The 19,981-nt window shown below is 41.2% G+C and overlaps 1 protein-coding gene across 1 annotated transcript in view; it reads right to left on the minus strand.

Moving 5' to 3' along the window:
- LOC124798930 (cilia- and flagella-associated protein 91-like) overlaps positions 1 to 19,715 on the minus strand; it is a 291,175-nt gene extending 271,460 nt beyond the window's left edge. Inside the window, exons 1-2 of the mRNA XM_047262463.1 lie at positions 19,663 to 19,715; positions 19,298 to 19,527 (exon numbers count right to left, since the gene is read on the minus strand). Coding sequence (XP_047118419.1) covers positions 19,298 to 19,527; positions 19,663 to 19,715 — 283 coding nt within the window. The remainder of the gene's footprint in view (positions 1 to 19,297; positions 19,528 to 19,662) is intronic.
- Between the last annotated feature and the right edge of the window lie 266 nt (positions 19,716 to 19,981).

Raw genomic sequence — 19,981 nt, forward strand, 5'->3', positions numbered from 1 at the left:
GACAAGAAGAGAATAGAAGCTTTCGAAATGTGGAAGCTTTCGAAATGTGGTGCTACAGAAGAATGCTGAAGATTAGATGGGTAGATCACGTAACTAATGAGGAAGTATTGAATAGGATTGGGGAGAAGAGAAGTTTGTGGCACAACTTGACCAGAAGAAGGGATCGGTTGGTAGGACATGTTCTGAGGCATCAAGGGATCACCAATTTAGTATTGGAGGGCAGCGTGGAGGGTAAAAATCGTAGAGGGAGACCAAGAGATGAATACACTAAGCAGATTCAGAAGGATGTAGGTTGCAGTAGGTACTGGGAGATGAAAAAGCTTGCACAGGATAGAGTAGCATGGAGAGCTGTATCAAACCAGTCTCAGGACTGAAGACCACAAGAACAACAACAAGAAAAGGGAATATGTTGATAATAAAAGTTGTAGATCTTCATTTTAACAGGATTTAACTGTCTGAGGCTATTGGGTAAAACTCCCCAAATATCTAAGAGAAACTTTAGCCTGGTGTTAAAAAACAAAAAACAAAAATACTGTTCACAAGCTTTACAGAATCGTGCCTTAACAATTTTGTAACTTGTCTCCTTACCATCTGAATGCCCTAATATTGTATAGCAGTTCCTGAATGTTCTGTGCCAATATCCATTGTACAAGTGTTACAGATAATGGCTTTACCTGTCCCTCATGCTATCTGACTGTTGTTGGGTGGGCTGCCCTCACCAAATAGCTGTGTCTCCCTTCAGAACACTGTGGCTTTGGGGTGTCAACCTCCTGTGGCGTTGCCACCAAATCAATGGTAAGGTCAGTGATAATGGGGCATTTTTCTTACATAAAAAAAATTTTAGCCTTCTCTGTAAGTCCACTTGGCACTCTTGTCCCCAGCTACCAATGTATCGATATATCTTAAGTCTCCTACTTGGGAAATCTGTCTTCTACTGCTGCTCCATTCCTGCATTAACATCTTCCAAGGTAGGGGAAGGAATGTGCAGGACACTGCCAGTATACAGGATAATTGGACTTTTTATTGTTAATTTAAAATTTTTCCTACTTAAATATTCACTTCTAGTATGCCTGTATCAACTGTTGTAGCCTGCGTGCAAGACAGAAGCGTCAGCTCATTGTAAAGATTGTTTGTACTGGTAAAGAACTTCGAAAGGCAAACTTCTCCCGCACAGTGTCTGAGTAATCATCATCAGAAAGCGCAAAAATTTGTGACAATGTTCCACAGTTGAAGCTCAGTTCTTTACCATATAAAAACTGGACTGACGTATCATATAAAAATAGAAGTTTGAAAACAAAAAAGGAATTGGGTGTGATAATTGATACTTAAAAAATCAATTTCCTGTAAGTGAAGAGACTGAACCAATAGTTGAAATGAACTTGTAAACCAACCATGTGGACATAATTATGAAACAAGGTCTAAATTGAGGATTAGTAAAAACAATGGTGCCGAGAAATTGTGCCTACCAGTTGCATAAAAATGGATATAATGTTAAAGACACTGTCAACAAAAATCTACAACAGCACAACTATGAATGTAATGTATTATTTTTAATGTACAGCCTCACAAAAACGTGACAAAACTTCTCAAAGAACACAATAAATGCTAAGCAATAGGTATCGTCAAGCCTGGGTAACAACAAAAAATATTATAAATGTTAATTCACATGACAAAAAGGTAACAAAAAATGAACATGTGGTGCCTATAGCGGTAAAAAGCAAGGCAAACAACTATTAACAGAACTAAAGAAATTCTTAGAACTTAATAATCAACGAAATACAATAGTCACAGCTTTACAATACAGATATTACTTCATGTATTACTCATGTGTGAACAAAGAAATATGAAAAACTAACATTAAAATAAAACAAAAGTGTTCTTTAGCTGTGAAGACAGGTCGTGAGTCATGCTTGGGTAGCTCAGATGGTAGAGCACTTGCCCGTGGAAGGCAAAGGTCCCGAGTTTGAGTCTCGGCCCAGTACACAATTTTAATCTGCCAGGAAGTTTCATATCAGTGCACACTCCACTGCAGAGTGAAAATCTCATTCTGGAAACATCCCCCAGGCTGTGGCTAAGCCATGTCTCTGCAATATCCTTTCTTCCAGGAGTTTTCATTCTGCATGGTTCGCAGAAGAGCTTCTGTGAAGTTTGGAAGGTAGGAGACAAGGTACTGGCAGAACCGAAGCTGTGAGGATGGATCGTAAGTCGTGCTTGGGTAGCTCAGATGGCAGAGCACTTGCCTGCGAAAGGCAAAGGTCCCGAGTCTGAGTCTCAGTCCAGCACACAGTTTTAAACTGCCAGGATGTTTAAAAGTGTTCTTTGTTTGCAAAATGTAGTGTTCTAGATACAGGCTAACTGGACAGATGCTAGCAAGGCCGGCAAGGAATGCATCTTAACTATGAAGGAAAGTACTTTACACATAAAAATGTAAATGAAAGCAATGCACTCAGGGAGAAAGAGAATAGTGTAATTCATTTGTGTGCAGGCAACATCATTACCGCCAGAAGAGTAACAGCATTTTTTATGGGGTGTCACACATCATACTCAATGAAAGGAACGAATACAAGCAGGAAACAGGTCAAGGTTTGCTCTGGGAAAGCTGTTAACGCCCTGGCTTCTATTCAGATCCTCAAAGACAAAGATCTACAAGACAATAATACAACCCATAGTCTTTATGGAGCAGAGACCTACAACATCACCCAAAAGATGGAAAGAAAACACCTGACATTTGAGAATGCCATTCTCAGATGGATTTTTGGGCCAGTAAAGGATGGAGATGAATGGAGGAAAAGAAAGAACTGTGAATTGCATGAGCTATACAAGTCTATGAACATCATGGCAGTGATCAAAGAAAGAAGACTGAAATGGAATGGATACGTAATGTGTCGAGAAGGCCATATCATCAGGCAGGTAGTTGAGGAAAATACTAGAGGGAAAAGACCAGGGAGAAGACCACAACTCTGAGAGAGGATATGAGTATTCTGGCTGTCTGAAGAAGAATACATGGACCAAGGACGCTGGAGGATGCTGATTGGTGAGGCCAAAGACCGAGTGCGGTTTGTGTGGCCAACACAGTAAGTAAGTAAATACCTCACACATCATTTTTTATGGCATGTCACACACGAGATGAGCAGTCCAAGCCATGTATTCAAAATAAGCCTAAGGTGCCCTAAACAGAACTAACAAATTGTGCACTGAGAAAAATTGCTCTTGTACCACACAACCTAACACAAAGGTGAATAAGTCTCAAGCTTTCTCTTCAAAATATAAGAGGTCTGAAGAATAAAATGGACCAACTGGTAATACATCTAGAAGGTGAAGAACAAGGAAATGAACTTGATATTCTATGTTTCTCTGAATATCATATTAAAAACAGAATTCACGTGTTACAGATGGAATACTTTTGTTTAGCTGCTCATTATTGTAGGTCTTGTATAGAAAAAAGTGGAGTTGCAATTGTTAGAAATAATGTAGTATATAAATCTCTAGATTTAAGCGAATACTGTGCTGAACAACACTTTGTGGTGTGGGGCATTGACAAGGGGATGGCATGACCCTGGGATAATGGATTTACTACAAACTTTGCGTACCTTTAGTCGGCCATTAAAACAACATATGTGCAAGTAGTAAGGTGCACTACTCTGGAAATTTCGAGAAAACCACAAGAGAAGTTTTATGCATCTATTACATAGCTGATGTATCTGTGCATAAGTACTGATGTTAAGAGTTCATAGTGGTCAAGTGCTTAACATTCGAGCTCCGTGAAACAAACATGTGTGAGGCAATGGTTCAACTCCTGCTCAAACTTTCTTTTTTGCAGTACAAGTGTAAATTCTGTGATGTTAAAAAAAAAGTCGTACCTACACTTTGTCCTTGCTACATTAGCAATGTCTCACTGCTATGCAGGTTAACTGCCAAATGGGGCCTGCCTCTGTGTCTGCAGCTCAAAGTGCTGAGGTGCAAAGTAGTTCCTGATACCTTACCAAATTGCATGTATAACGGATTTCACAAATCATGACAAGCATACATTTTCAGGGAAACTACAGGTGTTTCTTCATTTACTAATCAATAGTTATAAATATGTATATTCTAATAATTAAATTTAATTAAAAATAGTAAGTAGTCAAATAACAAGAAATTCACTAAAACTTCATGCAAATACACGAGGATTTTTTAAAATTAGATTGGTAGGACCCTTAGAAAATGTATCAGATCTACTAGGGAGACTGCCTACACTACGCTTGTCTGTCCTATTTCAGAATATGGCTGTACAGTGTGGGATCCTTACCAGATAGGATTAATGGAGTACATTTAAAAAGTTCAAAGAAGGGCAGCACGTTTTGTATTATCATGAAATAGGGGAGAGAGTGCCACTGAAATGATAAAGGATTTGGGATGGACATCATTAAAACAAAGGCATTTTTCGGCATTTTTTGTTGCCGCAGAATCTTCTCACGAAATTCCAATTCACCAACTTTCTCCTCCGAATGCATAAATATTTTGTTGACATCGACCTACAGAGGGAGACACCATCACCATGATAAAATAAGGGAAATCAGAGCTCATAAGGAAAGGTATAGGTGTTTGTACTTTCCGCGCCCTATTAGAGGTTGGAATAACAGAGAATTGTGAAGGTGGTACAATGAACCCTCTGCCAGGCACTTAAATGTTATTTGTAGAGTATCCATGTAGATGTAGATTAGCTCTCAAATGTCATATATACTAAATAATATGACCAGTGATGAAAAAATATAGATTAAAAATTACGTTTCAGCAACAGTCAAACCATCACTTTATACACATTCGCCTTATGAGGCTCGAACACTCACCACTTGACCACCAAGAACTCTAGCACCCCGTACATATGCACAGATGTATCAGTTACATAACAGACAAATAAAACTTCGCTCACAATTTTCTCAGAATTGCCAAAGTAATGCACCTTACTACTTGCACATTACATGTTGTTATAATGGCCTACTAAAGGTGTACAAAGTTGGAAGTAAATCTGCAGTCCCAACATCATGGCCTCCCCTTGTAAGATAACAGTGGATATTACAACAGTTCTTATGTTGTCAATTTCCAGGATACATTATGGAAATTTGAATTTTTGCCTGAGACTCTGAATCACTCTTGTCATATCCATCTGGAAAAATTAATCATTCACTGTAAGGGGTGACTTCCAGGTGAATATTTTTAACAGATAACAGAAACAAGACAAATCTTGAACATCTGATGTGCTCTTACACTTTAGGATCAGTGGTAGACTCTCCAAGAGGGCTGCTTCGAGAATATTTTTCCACAGAAATGACTTAGTATTTGGGTCTGCCCTCTCCTTTTCACCCATGTCAGATTTCACTACTAATTGTGATACATACTGTATACAAATCTTGCACTTGGGTTCCTAGCACCCCTTTCAGCTTGGTGCAACAAATGGCCAATACTAATTGTGATACATCCTGTATGGAAATGTCATAGCCCTCGGTTTGGCACACCAAGCAGCAGCTTGTGCCACGTAGAACTTAAACTGGCCCTGCTCTCCAACTAGAGTATAGCCAATTCTAGTGCTGTAATAGATAACATCTTTATACAAAGGAATACATATAATTACTTAAGTGTCAAAAATATTCTAAATAGCCTCTTTGGTCCTGAAGGACAGTTTCTCATCTTAGTTCAAGTAAATGTACAGAGAAAAGTAAATTTCATTTGGAAGAACTTGACGAAAAGCACCATGGAAAACTTGAATCATCAATTCCAGCTTGTGGACTGGTCTCCTGTTGGTCTTAATTCCAAGTTTGATAAATTTATCAATGAGGTTACATGTCTATTTGTAAAAATATTTTCTAAAAAAACTACTGCGAGAAAACTTGGTTAAAACAGAGTATACACCTTGCATTACTACGAGAATTAAAATTTCTTGTAGAATGAAAATGGAGCTTTATGCAGCAACGGAGAGATCAAATGATCCCAATAAGATTAAGCATTACAAACTGTACAATAGAATTTTTAATAAGACCATAAAAACATTAAATAACATGTTCTTAAAATCAGAAATCAAAAACTCAAAGGGTAACGTAAATACTACCTGCAGTTTCATAAATAAGGAACCAGAGAAAACTGCAATCTGTAGAGAAAATACCCAAATAAAAAATGAAGGTAATCTTGTTAGTGATCCAAAAATAGCAGCTGATGTATTCAACAAACTTTTTTAACAGAACAATAACATAACAAATAGGATTGGGAGACTCCATAAATCAAGTCAACAATTCAGTGCAAGTCAGTATACCTAGCACAGTACAATAGATCCACATAAGAACAGTCATTGTACAGGAAACTGAAAGAATCATTAAGTCTCTGAAACATAAAAACCTTACTGGAACTGACAACTTATCTAAAAGCAAGGAAAAGTTGCTGACAGACTTAAGTATGCAGTTGTAAAACCACTGTATAAGAAGAGAGATAAGTTAGACACTACTACCTATCAGTCAATCTCATGATTCACAAGTTTTTCCAAGGTTTTAGAGAAATTAACACTTACCGTGATTGCTAAGCACCTTAGTGACCATAATATTGTCAGCAAAAGTCAGTGTGGATTTCAGAAAGGATTACAAACAGAAAATGCAATATTTGTATTTACTGCCAATGTTTTGGAGTCCAGCAACAAAAAAAAAAAAAAAAAAAAAAGGATGGAATAGTTTGTGACCTAACAAAAGCTTTTGACTGTGTCACTCATCAAATACTTTTTATACAAAACCAGGTACCTACATATAGATGGTGCAGCAAGGAAGTGGCTTGGATCATGCCTTTCTAACAGAATGCAGAAAGTTGTATTGTATAGTCGAGAGATGCCTTTTATTATGATCTACCTCTTTGTAAAAGACAATGTAAATTCACCATCTCTGCTGATGAAACTGCAGTACCTGCTGATAATTCATTTGATGAACTTGAGGTGCCAACTAATAAGGTTTTCAGAGCTATCGTTAGCCGGTTTAACATACATGGTCTTTCTGTTAATTTCACTCAATCTCTAAAGATGAAGAAATGGGAGAAAAACTAGGTGACCAGTAGATAGCTACGGTGGATACTTCAAAATACCAAGGCTTACATATTGATAGTAAACTATACTGCTCAAGCCACATTTTTTACCTGTGCAAAAGATTGTGTTCTGCAACTTATTTTCATGCCATTATGGCATATTAATCACATTACTGAGAGAAAACCTGGTTAAATCAGAGCATACACCTTGGATTACCAAGGTATTAAAACTTCTTGTAGAACATACGGGGAGCTTTATGCAGCAACAGAGAGATCAAATGATCACAATAAGATCACGTATGTAGAAAAAGGAGCCATATGCAGAGAAAGGAGCTACACGAGAGAAAGGAGCTATAAGAATCACAAGTGGATCCACCCCAGAACCGCATGCAAAAATCTTTTTGATGAACTTGAAATCCTCACATCCACTGGATGATGTATATTCTCCTTGACGTGTTTCATAGAGAAAAAAATTTCCTATTGAAACCCAGGAGTTAGTACCACAACCATGATACTAGTAGGACAGACTCGAGTAAGTACAGAAAGAAGTCATTTCTGTGGATATTAGATTTTTAATGCCCTCCCTTCACAAATTATTCTTTAGTGAATTATTTATTAGTGGATGATGGGCTTTTCTTCTCTTTAAAAAATAAATAATTTAAAAAATTAAAATAATACAAATTTAAGGTATTTCTTATTGAACGAGTCATATTACACTACAGAAGAGTTCCTGACCACAATATACATAGTATCCATGAAACACAGATACATTATGAAATCTATCTTCTTTTTTTTTTTTTTTTTTGCATGTTTATTTATTACTATAAACATGTTGAAATACTTTTATTTTTCTTTAACAGAACCTAAGTTACAGATACTTTAATAAGAAATTGTTTAGTACTATTTACATAATACCATAGAATTTAACAACAACAAACTTGTAAGACTGACACATTCCATACCCTGTGATACATTCACAATAAAGATCACCACAACATTAAATAAAACATGTGGAATATTGCTGTCTCAAAATAGTATCCATAAGAAAATCATGGAAAGTAAATAATGAGAAAAATATGTCATAAGTGTTATACCGGAGCCAAGGTAGCCCCTGAGGGCCAGCAACCCATATTACACCACAGAGATCGAGGTTGTCTATGCCCAAGGCGTACCAAAAGCACCATGGTAAACACTGGCTATTTACATGCAAGATAATGGAAACAGACATTCCGAGCACTACTTCCTGCAGGGGGAGCTCGAGTCACGGCCTGCAGGAAGTGCCACTATGCCAAAACCTGACTAGCTGAAGACAGTTATATAGGGGCTAAAACCAGCCTCGAAGTTCAGTTCATGCCGGATGCCGACCTCGTATACTGTGACCACTGAAGATTACATCTTCGTCTCGGAACTAGACTATTACTAGTGTGTGAGTGTGTTACCACGAACCTTTGAGGATAATTAGAAGTGACCTTTTGTTGGCCTAAATTAGGAGACTTTTACTGGCATCGTTATTGTCACCTTTCATTTGTGTATTTCGTCATCAACCGAGTGAACTTACATCAATAAAAGTTGTGTTTGTGAAAAATTGTGAATTATCAGTCACAACACAAGTGGTGACGAGTTGGTGCCTGCATGTGTCTTCCTCACGGTGGAAGTTGTCCTTCAGTAGCTGGTCCAAAGTATGCATGGCTTACTACAAGGTTTTCAAGATTTTTGCAAGAACTCTCAGGGTACACAGGAAAGTTTATTTATGGAACCACAGCCCCTGCTGTTTCCCGCTTTCAACAAGGATGCTGAACACTGGGAAACACATGAGAAGCGGCTCCAGCAGCATTTTCAAATCCACCAAGTTGTCCAGGAAGCTGCTCGTCATTCCTACTTGTGGTCGGCCGCTGCAGATGCAGGTGGATACAGGGGCAGCGGTCTCACTGATCAACTATTCCTCTTATGCAAAGATTGCCCCCCCCCCCCCTGACGCCCACACCTCGGCACCTCCTTACTTATAATAAGCAAGCAATCACTCTTGGGTCAGTTCAGGGCTTCCATCATGTATAAATCGGTTTGCCAGGAAGTTACCTTCCTTGTGGTCAACAATGCAGCCAAGGCTGATCTCTTCAGGTTGGATGCCTTCCAGCCCTTTGACTTCACCATCGATGACAATGTTTGTCTGGTGTCTTCCCAGGTTCCATTCCTGGCAGTCGATACCTTGTGCATGGAATTCCAGGACCTCTTCTCGCTGTGAGTCGGCTGTGCTCAAGATTTTCATGTGTTACTGTAGCTGAAAGCACCTGCCCGCCTGAAGTACTTCCGGGCCCAGCACGTTCCCCACGCCTCCAGCAGCCTCTTCAACAAGAAATGGACCATCTCACGATGGAGGAAGTCGTCACTCCGGTCCCTTACAGCTCGTAGGCGACACCCTTGGTCGTCCTCAAAAGACCAGATGGCCATCTTAGAGTTTGTGGTGGCTTCAAGGCTACACTTAACCCTCAGCTACAGGTTGGAGACTATCCCCTCCTGAGTCCAGAGGACCTGTTCTCTAAGCTCGCAGAGGGACAATTTTTTTTTTAAATCGATCTTGCCGAGGCCTACCTCCAAATACCTTTAGATGAGCCTTCTACTCACTTGGTCATCATCAACACACCATTTGGGCTGTTCTGGTTGAACCGTCTCATGCATGGCATCGCTAGTGCACCGGCCATCTTTCAGTGTTACTTGGAACAGCTCTTGCGGGATGTGTCAAGTTGTATAAACTACCTCAACAACATTGTCGTCACTGGCTGTATCGCAGATGAACATCTCAGTCATCTGTGACAATTGTTCCTGCGCCTCCGGACTGCGGGCCTAAAATCCAATCTTGCTAAATGCTCCTTTTTTCAACCAGCTATCTCCTACCGGGGTCACATCATTTCCCGCCATGACGTATCGCCTACCTCCTCCCACATCGCCGCTATAACGGTCCTTCCTCATCCACGCAATGTCCACCAATTGCGGTCTTTCCTGGGTAAAATTGCTTACTATCGAAAGTTCATTCCCTCCACCGCTCACATTGTGGCATTCCTCCATCACCTATGCTGAAAGAACATGCCTTTTCATTGGTCCTTGGCTTGTGAATTGGTTTTCCAAACCTTAAAGTGGAGGTTGCATTCTGCGGAGTGTCTCATGCCGTATAACCCCTCTCTTCCTCTCCTCTTGGCTACAGATGCCTCAGACTACAGTGATGGAGCTGTCCTTACGCACCATCTACCCGATGGCTCAGAACACCTGGTGGCTTACACATCTAAATCCCTTACAGAGGCCCAATGCAAATATTCTCAAACTGAGAAGGAGGCCCTAGCCATCATGTTTTCCTGTACCAAATTCCTCCCATACCTTTAAAGTAGGGCTTTTTGCTTGATCACTGACCATAAGCCCCTCGTGGCCTTATTTTCTCTGTCAGCCCAGTTACCCATGAAGACTTCCCGCTTCCTGCAGCGATGGGCCCTGTTCCTTTCACGTTTTAGGTACACCATCCATTTCCAGCCCACCTCCCAGCATGCCAACTCTGATGTCTTGTCTCGGTTGCCCTCTGACCAGGATTTGGCATTCGATTCGTCGGACCTCCTAATTTTTCAGGTAGATGACAACATACAGGATGCATTAGCTTCATTCCTAGTCACAGCTGAGAGGGTGGCCGCAGCGACAACCGCAGACCTGCTCCTGCAAACTGGTGCGCCGCTGTGTTCTCCACAGTTGGCCGATGCTTCCTCCACCTCGTGCCCAGGCTGACCTCCGATTCTTCTTCTCCATCGACCATCAACTAGTGGCCGTCAACGGGGTGCTCCTCCGTGCAGAAAATGATGCCACTCCACGAGTCATTATACCAACTTCCCTGCGGTCCTGGATTCTCCACATCTTACATCAAGGTCACTGGGTATTGCCGGGATGAAAACCCTCGCTCGTCGCCATGTCTTCTGGGTAGGCATGACAGTGGACATGGAGCGCATGGTTCGGGGTTGTCAGCAGTGTACCCAACCCCTTCCTGCACCGTGCCGGTCCTTCCAATCCAGGACAGCCGCTTCCCTCCCATGCGAACGCATTCATGTGGATTTCACGGTATCCTTCCTCGGCGCTTACTGGTTAATCGTCACGGATGCCTACTCCCACTTCCCTTTCATTATCCGACGCTCCTCTATCACCAAGGAGGATGCCACCATGGCCTTGTCAAAAATATTTTCCATTGAAGGCCTTCCCGTCACCTTGGTATCAGACAACGGCCCGCAATTTTGCAGTCAAGAGTTCGCCAAATTCTGTCATGATAATGGTATCCACCATGTTTTTACCCCTCCTTTCCATCCCCAATCCAATGGAGAGGCGGAGCACTTTGTTTGTACTTTTAAAACTCAGATGAAGAAGTATACGGAGGACCATTCCCCAGAAGAAGCCCTTACGTTATTTCTCAGTACCTACAGGGCCACACCGATGGGTGACAAGAGTCCAGCAGAACTTCCCCATAGTCACCAGCCTCGGACCCTACTCCATCTCCTCCAGCTGCAGGTTGGACCTCATGCCCTGCCGGGCACTTCCCAATATTCATCCAGCTCCAAGGTGTGGGCTCACGGTTTCAGGCCCTGGCCCAGCTGCCTTCAGGGGGTCGTTATCCGGCCCCGGGGTCGACAACTGTTCAACGTATGCCTGGACGACAGTGTGGTTTCGCATTACCGCAACCAGCTGCATCCTTGTTTCCTCAAGCGGCCGCAGCCCCAAACTGCTCCTCTCTCTCTCCCATCGCCGGTCCCTTCCTTGGGGCCTATGTTCATGCCCTCTCCTCAGTTGGTGGATGATCTTCCCAGAGACAGCCACCAGATGCCGGCTGATAGTCCCATGCTGCCGCATACTCCGGGCCCGGTACAGCTCCAGGACCTTCCCATGAACCCACTTGCTGGCCCCTCTTAGATGCCACCTCAGATGGACGACATGGACGTCCCCATGTCGCCTGCCCAGCCCGACTTCGCCTCGCAACCACCACATCTGCGGCATTCCAGCCGCCTCGCACGGAAGGCAGCGCCCTACTCTCCAGTGGCAGAAGGACTTAGCTGCAGATCAGCCTACAGCACCGGGCTATATTGGTACTCTCTCCCCTGTGGTCACCCATGCTGCACCAGCTGTTACAATGTGGGAGAGATGTTATGCTGGAGTCAAGGTAGCCCCTGAGGGACAGTAACCCATATTACACCACAGAGGACGAGGTTGTCTATGCCTAAGGCGTACCAAAAGCACCATGGCAAACACCGGCTATTTACATACAAGATAATGGAAACAGACATTCCGAGCACTACTTCCTGCGGGGGGGAGCTCGAGCCATGGCCTGCACGAAGTATCACTATGCCAAAACCTGACTGGCTGGAGACAGTTATATAGGCGCTAAAACCAGCCTCGAAGTTCAGTTCATGCCGGATGCCGACCTCGTGTACTGTGACCACTGAAGATTACATCTTCATCTCAGAACTGGACTGTTACTAGTGTGTGAATGTGTTACCACGAACCTTTGTGGAAAATTAGAAGTGAACTTTTGTCAATCTCAATTAGGAGACTTTTACTAGCATCGTTAATGTTACCTTTCGTTTGTATATTCAGTCATCAACCTTGTGAGCTTACATCATATAAGTTGTGTTTGTGAAAAATTGTGAATTGTCAGTCACAACAATACACATATGATTTACTGTTCCCATGACCAAATGAAGTTCTGTTATGACCAATTTTAAATTGATGCAGCTGTGGGTTCTTGGTGAAACATTGTAGTATGTATAAAATAAACAAAACCTTGTTTTGCATTGGTTCACAAAATTTTATTATTTTTGTGTGACCTGGGTCACAGGTAATAAGCCTGTTTTCCAGTACACAACTGATTCCACAGATGGCAAATGAGCGAAGACAAACACATGTAAACTTCTCCATATATTTTTGTACAACAAAAAAATAAGTATGATTGTTTTATAGTTTAAGTTAAGTAGGACTGTTTTATAGTTTAAGTTGTTTGTAGTTTAAGCTGACAAGTGATAGATTAAAAAGCTAACATACGAGGTGGAATCCAAAATTTTCAGGACTGGTGCTGCCATCTGGAAAGTAGGAGTAGTAGACCTTTGCAGCACTAGGTGGCGAGAGCTGCATATCTGATGACTCAGTGTGCGGATTGGTATTCAGCTGGGAGGACGTATTGTGCACAAAGAATTTGTCCCCCCCAACCAAACAGTGAATTCTGCTTACTACTGTGATGTTTTGCAACGGCTCCCTGAAAACGTGTGGCGACAATGGCCTGAACTTTGATATCAAGGGAACTGGTTGCTGCATAACGACAACGCGCCCTGTCACACGTCCTTAACAACTTGGGGTTGTTCCCCACCCACCATACTCACCAGATTTGGCACCTTGCGCCTTCGTGCTATTCCCAAAACTTAAATTCAAGTTGAATGGCCGTCGATTCGACACTCTAGAGAGGATTCAAGAAGCATTGCTGGTGGTGATAAACACCCTCAAAGAACAGGTTGGTTGGTTGGTTTGCGGGATTAAAGGGACCAGACTCAAAGAACAGGACTTTCAGAAAACGTCTGACCAGTGGCAGAAGCGCTGGGACCAGTGTGCATGTGCGGATGGGATCTACTTCGAGGGTGATGGTGACCATTAGTTCAAAGGTAAGGTTTTCAACAGATGGCAGCACCAGTCCCAAAAATTTTGGATAGCACCATGTATGTTTATCTTTGCTTGGCTGCCATCTTTGGAATCAGTTGTGTACTTGAAAACGGGTTTACATTTCAAAACCAAGATAGTAAAAAAATAATAAAGCTATGTGACAAGACAGAATTTCCTTTAGTAAATATCATGAATGAGTTACAACATGCCATAGGACTATTATACGCTGTTGGCAGACTTGAACAGCCAGAACGGAAGACAGCTTCAGTCAAAGTGAATGAACAACGACTGGAGGTGACGCTGGAGATGAATGCTGAGAACAGAATGACTTGGCACAACCAGTTAACACAGGAAACCAAATTCATGGGAAGATTCAAAAGGTCAAGAAAGATGTCAGAAAATTTTTCCACTTGTTTAAGTAATTGTCTCAAATCCCCAAGCTGCCCCAAACAAAAGTTGAGTCACTGAAAGAACCATCAACAGATAAGATTAAGAGGTTTTTGGTGTGAGTGAGGAGAAATACCTTTTTCTTATTACTGAAGACAAAGTTGAAGTACAAGGTGCTGTTGGCCATCCCTCAGTGATTTTGTTGCAATAGTTTTTTGAGCTACTGGGGTGATGGTCTACAACGGGGCTTCCCAACCTTTTCAGCTGGCGGACCCCTAGTCAGTCAAGAGCACAGTAACTTTAAATTTCAGAGCGAAACCCATGGGAACTGAAAGCTTCTTAATGTGAGTGCCATGTACCCAATGATCCCCCCCTCCCTCCGAAGTATAAATAGTCTTTGGTTTAGAGATGAATGAAAACAACTTGAAATTAACGATCCAATTTGAATTCTCACTGTATCCAGACACTTACTGGTGGATTTACTCCCTTTGTTCAACACACTATAGCCTGATTAAATTTATTTAGTAATTGACATTTCACACGTTGAAGCTGCCTTCTTCCAAGAGCAATCAATGCCACGTCCAAACTGTTTGCTGCTGACAAGCTGCCACTTGTGGTCTGTTCAGTTCCACTGTTTAGCTACTGTAGTGTAAGGAGCACGCATATTTCGTAACAGTCGTGTGTGTTTTGTGTGTGTGTGTGTGTGTGTGTGTGTGTGTGTGTGTGGTTTTTCGTGAAATCCGAAGAAAAATGTGCAAATGTATGTAGGGACTTAACTGCTGAGGTCATCAGTCCCTACTATTATGCACTATTTACCTAAGTTTAACTTCCGCTAAGGACAACACACACACGCGCACACACACACACACACACACACACACACACACACACACACACTCATGCCCGAGGGAGGACTCAAACCTCCGGCGGGAGCAGCCGCGCAATCCACAACGACATGGCGCCTAAGACTTCGCGGCCATTCCGCGCGGCCGTGAAGAAAAGAGGCAGACCCATGATTCGGGATGCAAACACATCATGAAAGAAAAGAGGCCAAGGAATTGCCTTTAAAGGACTATTGTGACATCTGTTGTGCAATGTGTGGGAATACATTCACCCAGTTTACATGAGTTTCCAAAACCAGATTTCGTAAGCCAATCCCCCAGCTCCGCTTTTGGTTGGTGAGGTAAACACTTCAAAATCAATTCTGGAAATCTGCCTTTATAAAGCCGTTTTCCAGTTCCACAATCGATTTTCATGTCCATGTAAACAGCTCGGAAAGACTAGTTATTTTTACGTCTTTGCCTATCCACTGAACGCCAGCTGTCAGTCCGTAGCCGGCAGCTAGCAGCCGGCTTTGCAATAGTGTACTATCAGTTGGTAGCTGGCAACTTGCAGGCAGCGTGGTAACAGTTTAGCCACAGGTGACAACTTCAACTACTACTTGGACTCTAAATCGTGGCAGTCAGCCTCGACTGTAAACAAATTAGGAAAACAAACAAACAGACTAGTGTCAGAGTAATAGCAAGTAATTGTAACTGAAGTATAGGCAGGCCATATTTTTAACTGAGAGGACAGAATATATTATAAGGAAAAAAAATTAGCTTTAGAGGTCATTTTAATTTTCATAACAAAACTATCAATGCCAACAGAATTCAATTAATAATTATATTGTAAACGATAGAAGATAGAAACTAAATTCCTACAGAGTTATAGTTCAGGTACGTTCACTGAGTATCTACAAAGAAAAATGCTTTCTTCTTTACTATAGATGAGTCTGTAGGAATAATAATGGAATCCTAATGTGATGGTTGAGGGTGCTTCTGCTGACACAATTTTGAAAAGTGGGGTTCAATTCTTGACAACTGGAGACGGATGTCTGGTTCCGCATCTAGACAGCTTCAGTACTTAGTTTTGTGGGCAGCATAGATCGAGACCCAGATTCATACATGTATGTTGTGGCAAGTGGAAGAAGTACACGTTTTGCCTTTTAAACAAGGGGCTAGTATTTCTTGTTATCCAAACGGATCCAAAAGTGTAAGTAACCGTCAATGTCAAAACTTGATTTCAAGGTAGGGTCTGTGGCAATGTCTATCAACAAATCATATTCATTTGATGATAGAATGTTCGGCTTTTTGGATACAGTGAATGGGTTGACCACCCATTTGTATTTCTGAATATTCACATCTTCAGCTGTTGGGAAATAATGCTCCAACAATGACATCAAGCTTCGGAGATGTTCCAGGATTTTATGAAACAAATTCTTCCCAAGCGCCAATGTTTTGTTTTTCAAACACTCCTTTAGAAGAGGAAAACACTCGAGCTCCCCCTCCTCGACACTCTCTGCCCAAAAATTGATTTTCCTCTTGAATGCTCGAACTTTGTCGATAGCAGTGACCTTTGTTTCACTTTGCTCTTGGAGTGAAATATTCATTTCGTTCATTTTGGAGAAAATATCTGACAAATAGGCAAGTATACACTGCCAATTTTCATCATTAATAAGGTCTGCTACTTTGGTGTTATGCTCCAAAAGGAAAGCTAAGACTTCCAATCTTAATTCATACAACCGAGAGAGTGCATTCCGACCTGAGAGCCACCTCACTTCTGTGTGGAGAAGCAGGGAACGATGAAGGCTTCCCATATCTTCACACAGTATTGTGAAAAGTCCTGACTTCAACGACATTGATTTTATGTAGTTAATGATTTGAATGGATTCATCTAAAACTTTCTTGAACGAAACAGGCATTTGTTTCGTAGCTAAAGCGTATCTGAGGAGAACACAATGACTACTGCTGCAATTCTTGGCATTTTCTTTTATTTTCATTATTGCTCCAACTGTAGGACCCGTCATAGCTTTTGCACCATCTGTGCACACATCTATGCAATTAGACCATGAAACTTCATTAGTCCTTCAAAAATCGTCCAATAGACGGAATATTTCAGCACCTGCTGTGTTGGCAGGTAGTGGTCGGCACAATAAGAGGTCCACCTCAAAACATCCAGAATATTCATAACGGACAAAAGCCAATAAAATCGCTAATCCTGCAACATCAGTGGATTAATCTATCTGCAGAGAAAATGAATTGTGTTGGACGCGAGAAACAAGAGTGTCTTTCACATCATTTGACATGTCAACAATGCGTCTCTTGACAGTATTGTTTAATAATGGCACCGAAGATACAAGCTTTACTGCCTTTTCGTCTAGCATGCAAGAAACAATATCATTAACACTCGGCTGTATGAGATTTTCTGCAGTGGTATGAGATTTGCCTGTTTTTGCCATTCGATAACTAACCAAGAAAGAAGCTTTTAATGAATTTTCATTAATTGTTTTTGCATGAGTTTTCATGCAGTGCTGAGAAGCAGCTAGTTCAGCACTCTTCCTTTTGAAAAAATCGATGTCTTTAGACTGGATGAGTACCTTCAAAATGACGGCGCAATTTAACTGGAACCATTGAACTGTTCGAAAGGACTCGCACACAAATTACACACTGAGCTTTATCCTCCTTTGTCTCCATAAACCCCATTTCTACATAGCTTTCTTTGTACTTGCGCTTCTTGGTTATTTCACTTCCACAGGATATTACAACCAATGGAGTACTTGCAGCATTTTCACATAATAAATCCAGCTGTGAAGCTTCTTGTGATTGTTCTTCCTTTGGTCGTCCTCCCTCCTCATTCATTTCAACTGGAAACTTCCCTTGTTGTGAAGGTGATGGAGAAACTGCACCCTTCTTCAATGATCCTGACTTCAGCCAACTATCCAAGTTAGAAGTAATAAACTGGTCAAAAATCGACTTATTTCAGGTAGTGCACTGATAAAGCGAGTTTAACATTTAATGATGCCTGGGGCCGCATACGTGCCAGCGAGCGCTGTGATTGGTCGACAAAGCTCGCTCCACGCATCCGTAAAAGTTTCAGCGCATCTAGCGCCGTGAGCTGGTGCACAAACGACCCACGTATTGTTGCGAAACAGTCGATCAGAGAAGCCGCATTCTCCTGCACTAAACTGTGTATGAGTTCTCACTTAGGAACCGCAAAGGCTGCTTGGGAATACGACCTGAAGTAAAAGTACACATGTTTTTCACACGAAAAAAAAAATAGTGATGAATTTGATTTTCACATTTTTATTCAATAATTTTACTCATTATTTTACACGATTTGGTGAAAGGTGGCTGCGGACCCCCTACAAAGAGCCGGCGGACCCCTAAGGGGTCCGCGGACCACACGTTGGGAAGCCCTGGTCTACAACACCCATTTTGTAGATGTATGCAGTACTGACCCTTTCCTAGCCAGAGAATTCTCATGGTGAGGGGACCTACCACTTTTATTTCTTTGACCCCAGTTCATACTGCCATCTTTCTTCTTCTAATTTTCCTCTACCACTGTCAGTGTAAATCAGTCTTTCCCCTATTTTCACATATATGTTTTTATTACACAACTATTCTAATCTCTATAAAATTTTCATGGATCAACTAGAAACAATGTGATCTGGCATAGTGGGCTACCATTCTCAGTGTACATTTAAGGGTACCCATCTACAAATGTTTAAGGTCAAAAATCACATAAACCTAGTTCAGGCAAAGGCAGAGGTCTGACTGAGATTTACTGGAAAAATGCTACAGTACAGTATTTGGGTGTCATGAATATACCTTCAGCAATTCTCAATGTGAAATGCTACATCAAATACACGCCTTATTTAAAGTACACTCTTAATGGTCATCTTATGAAGGGAAAGTACATTCAGTTAAAGAGTGTCACCTAATAATTTATTTGATGAGCTTGTGAAATATGATACATAATAAACAATTTTAAAAGCTGTATTTTAAACTCAAACTGTTTACGACACTCACAGACAGGTGCAAACTAATAACATTTTTGCCTCTACCTTTCAACGGAAAATTGTTTCTGGTCTTTCAGAGACCCAAGCACTGACTGCTCTGATGACTAAAATTTGTAGAAATATACATCACTATTAAAACAACTCATACAATGATGCAAGAAAGAATAAATATCAATTCTGGTTCTAGCCGTTGGGTGGAATGAAAAAGCACCAGAAGAAAAACCTGATACATGTAAAGTACAAATGACAGTCATGCAAATGCAAAGCTGAATCAACTGCTGTAGGCTGTGGGGCTACAAAACACATTTGTTAAATATCACTAGCATTGCTTAAATTCAAATTTTTAGTTTACAATTTATTTAAACATACCCCAGGAAAGCATTGCTAATGTAAGTATTTCTGGAGTTGAGCCTTCACCACTAGTGAAATATGGAGGTGCCCATGGATTGGTCTGGGCAGCCGTATCACGATATTCTGTCTGCACATTTCTGTCACGGGTCTCTGATGCAAACTTTAATTGCTGTAAGTTATCAACTGCCTTGAAATTATCTTCAAGTTGCTCTGTACTTACAGCAGAGTGATCTTGTGACACCAAAGCACTGTAAATGTAACAATTCAGAGTAAAGGTTGAGTAGTTCACCCACAGAATAATAAAAAAAAGTTACATATAAAACCTGAAGTACAATTCAAGACTGAGGACAGATAACATGTAAAATGTAGTAGGCAACACTGACTGTGCGTGCATGCACAACAATGTCATCTGATCTGACAGATATGTAACCCTCATGTTACTGACTGTTCACTGTTTTCTGCCTTTACAAAACATTATGTTAAGATGAGTGCAAAGGTAACAAATCCAGCAAGTATGAAATTTGATCAGTGATTAGATTTCTAAATATGCCTGATGCACAACAACATTAGTCAAAAAAATTCTGGAAATTCTTTAAAAACACTGATTATTGCAAAGTGGCAGTTTTCTTTCACTTTGCGTTCACATACTCAGTAAAATCATCAGATGCTAAGCCTGCCACTTTTCTAATCATCATTAAAGTT

The sequence above is a fragment of the Schistocerca piceifrons genome, chromosome 5 (assembly GCF_021461385.2).
Source record: "Schistocerca piceifrons isolate TAMUIC-IGC-003096 chromosome 5, iqSchPice1.1, whole genome shotgun sequence".
In the NCBI taxonomy this organism is placed as follows: domain Eukaryota; kingdom Metazoa; phylum Arthropoda; class Insecta; order Orthoptera; family Acrididae; genus Schistocerca; species Schistocerca piceifrons.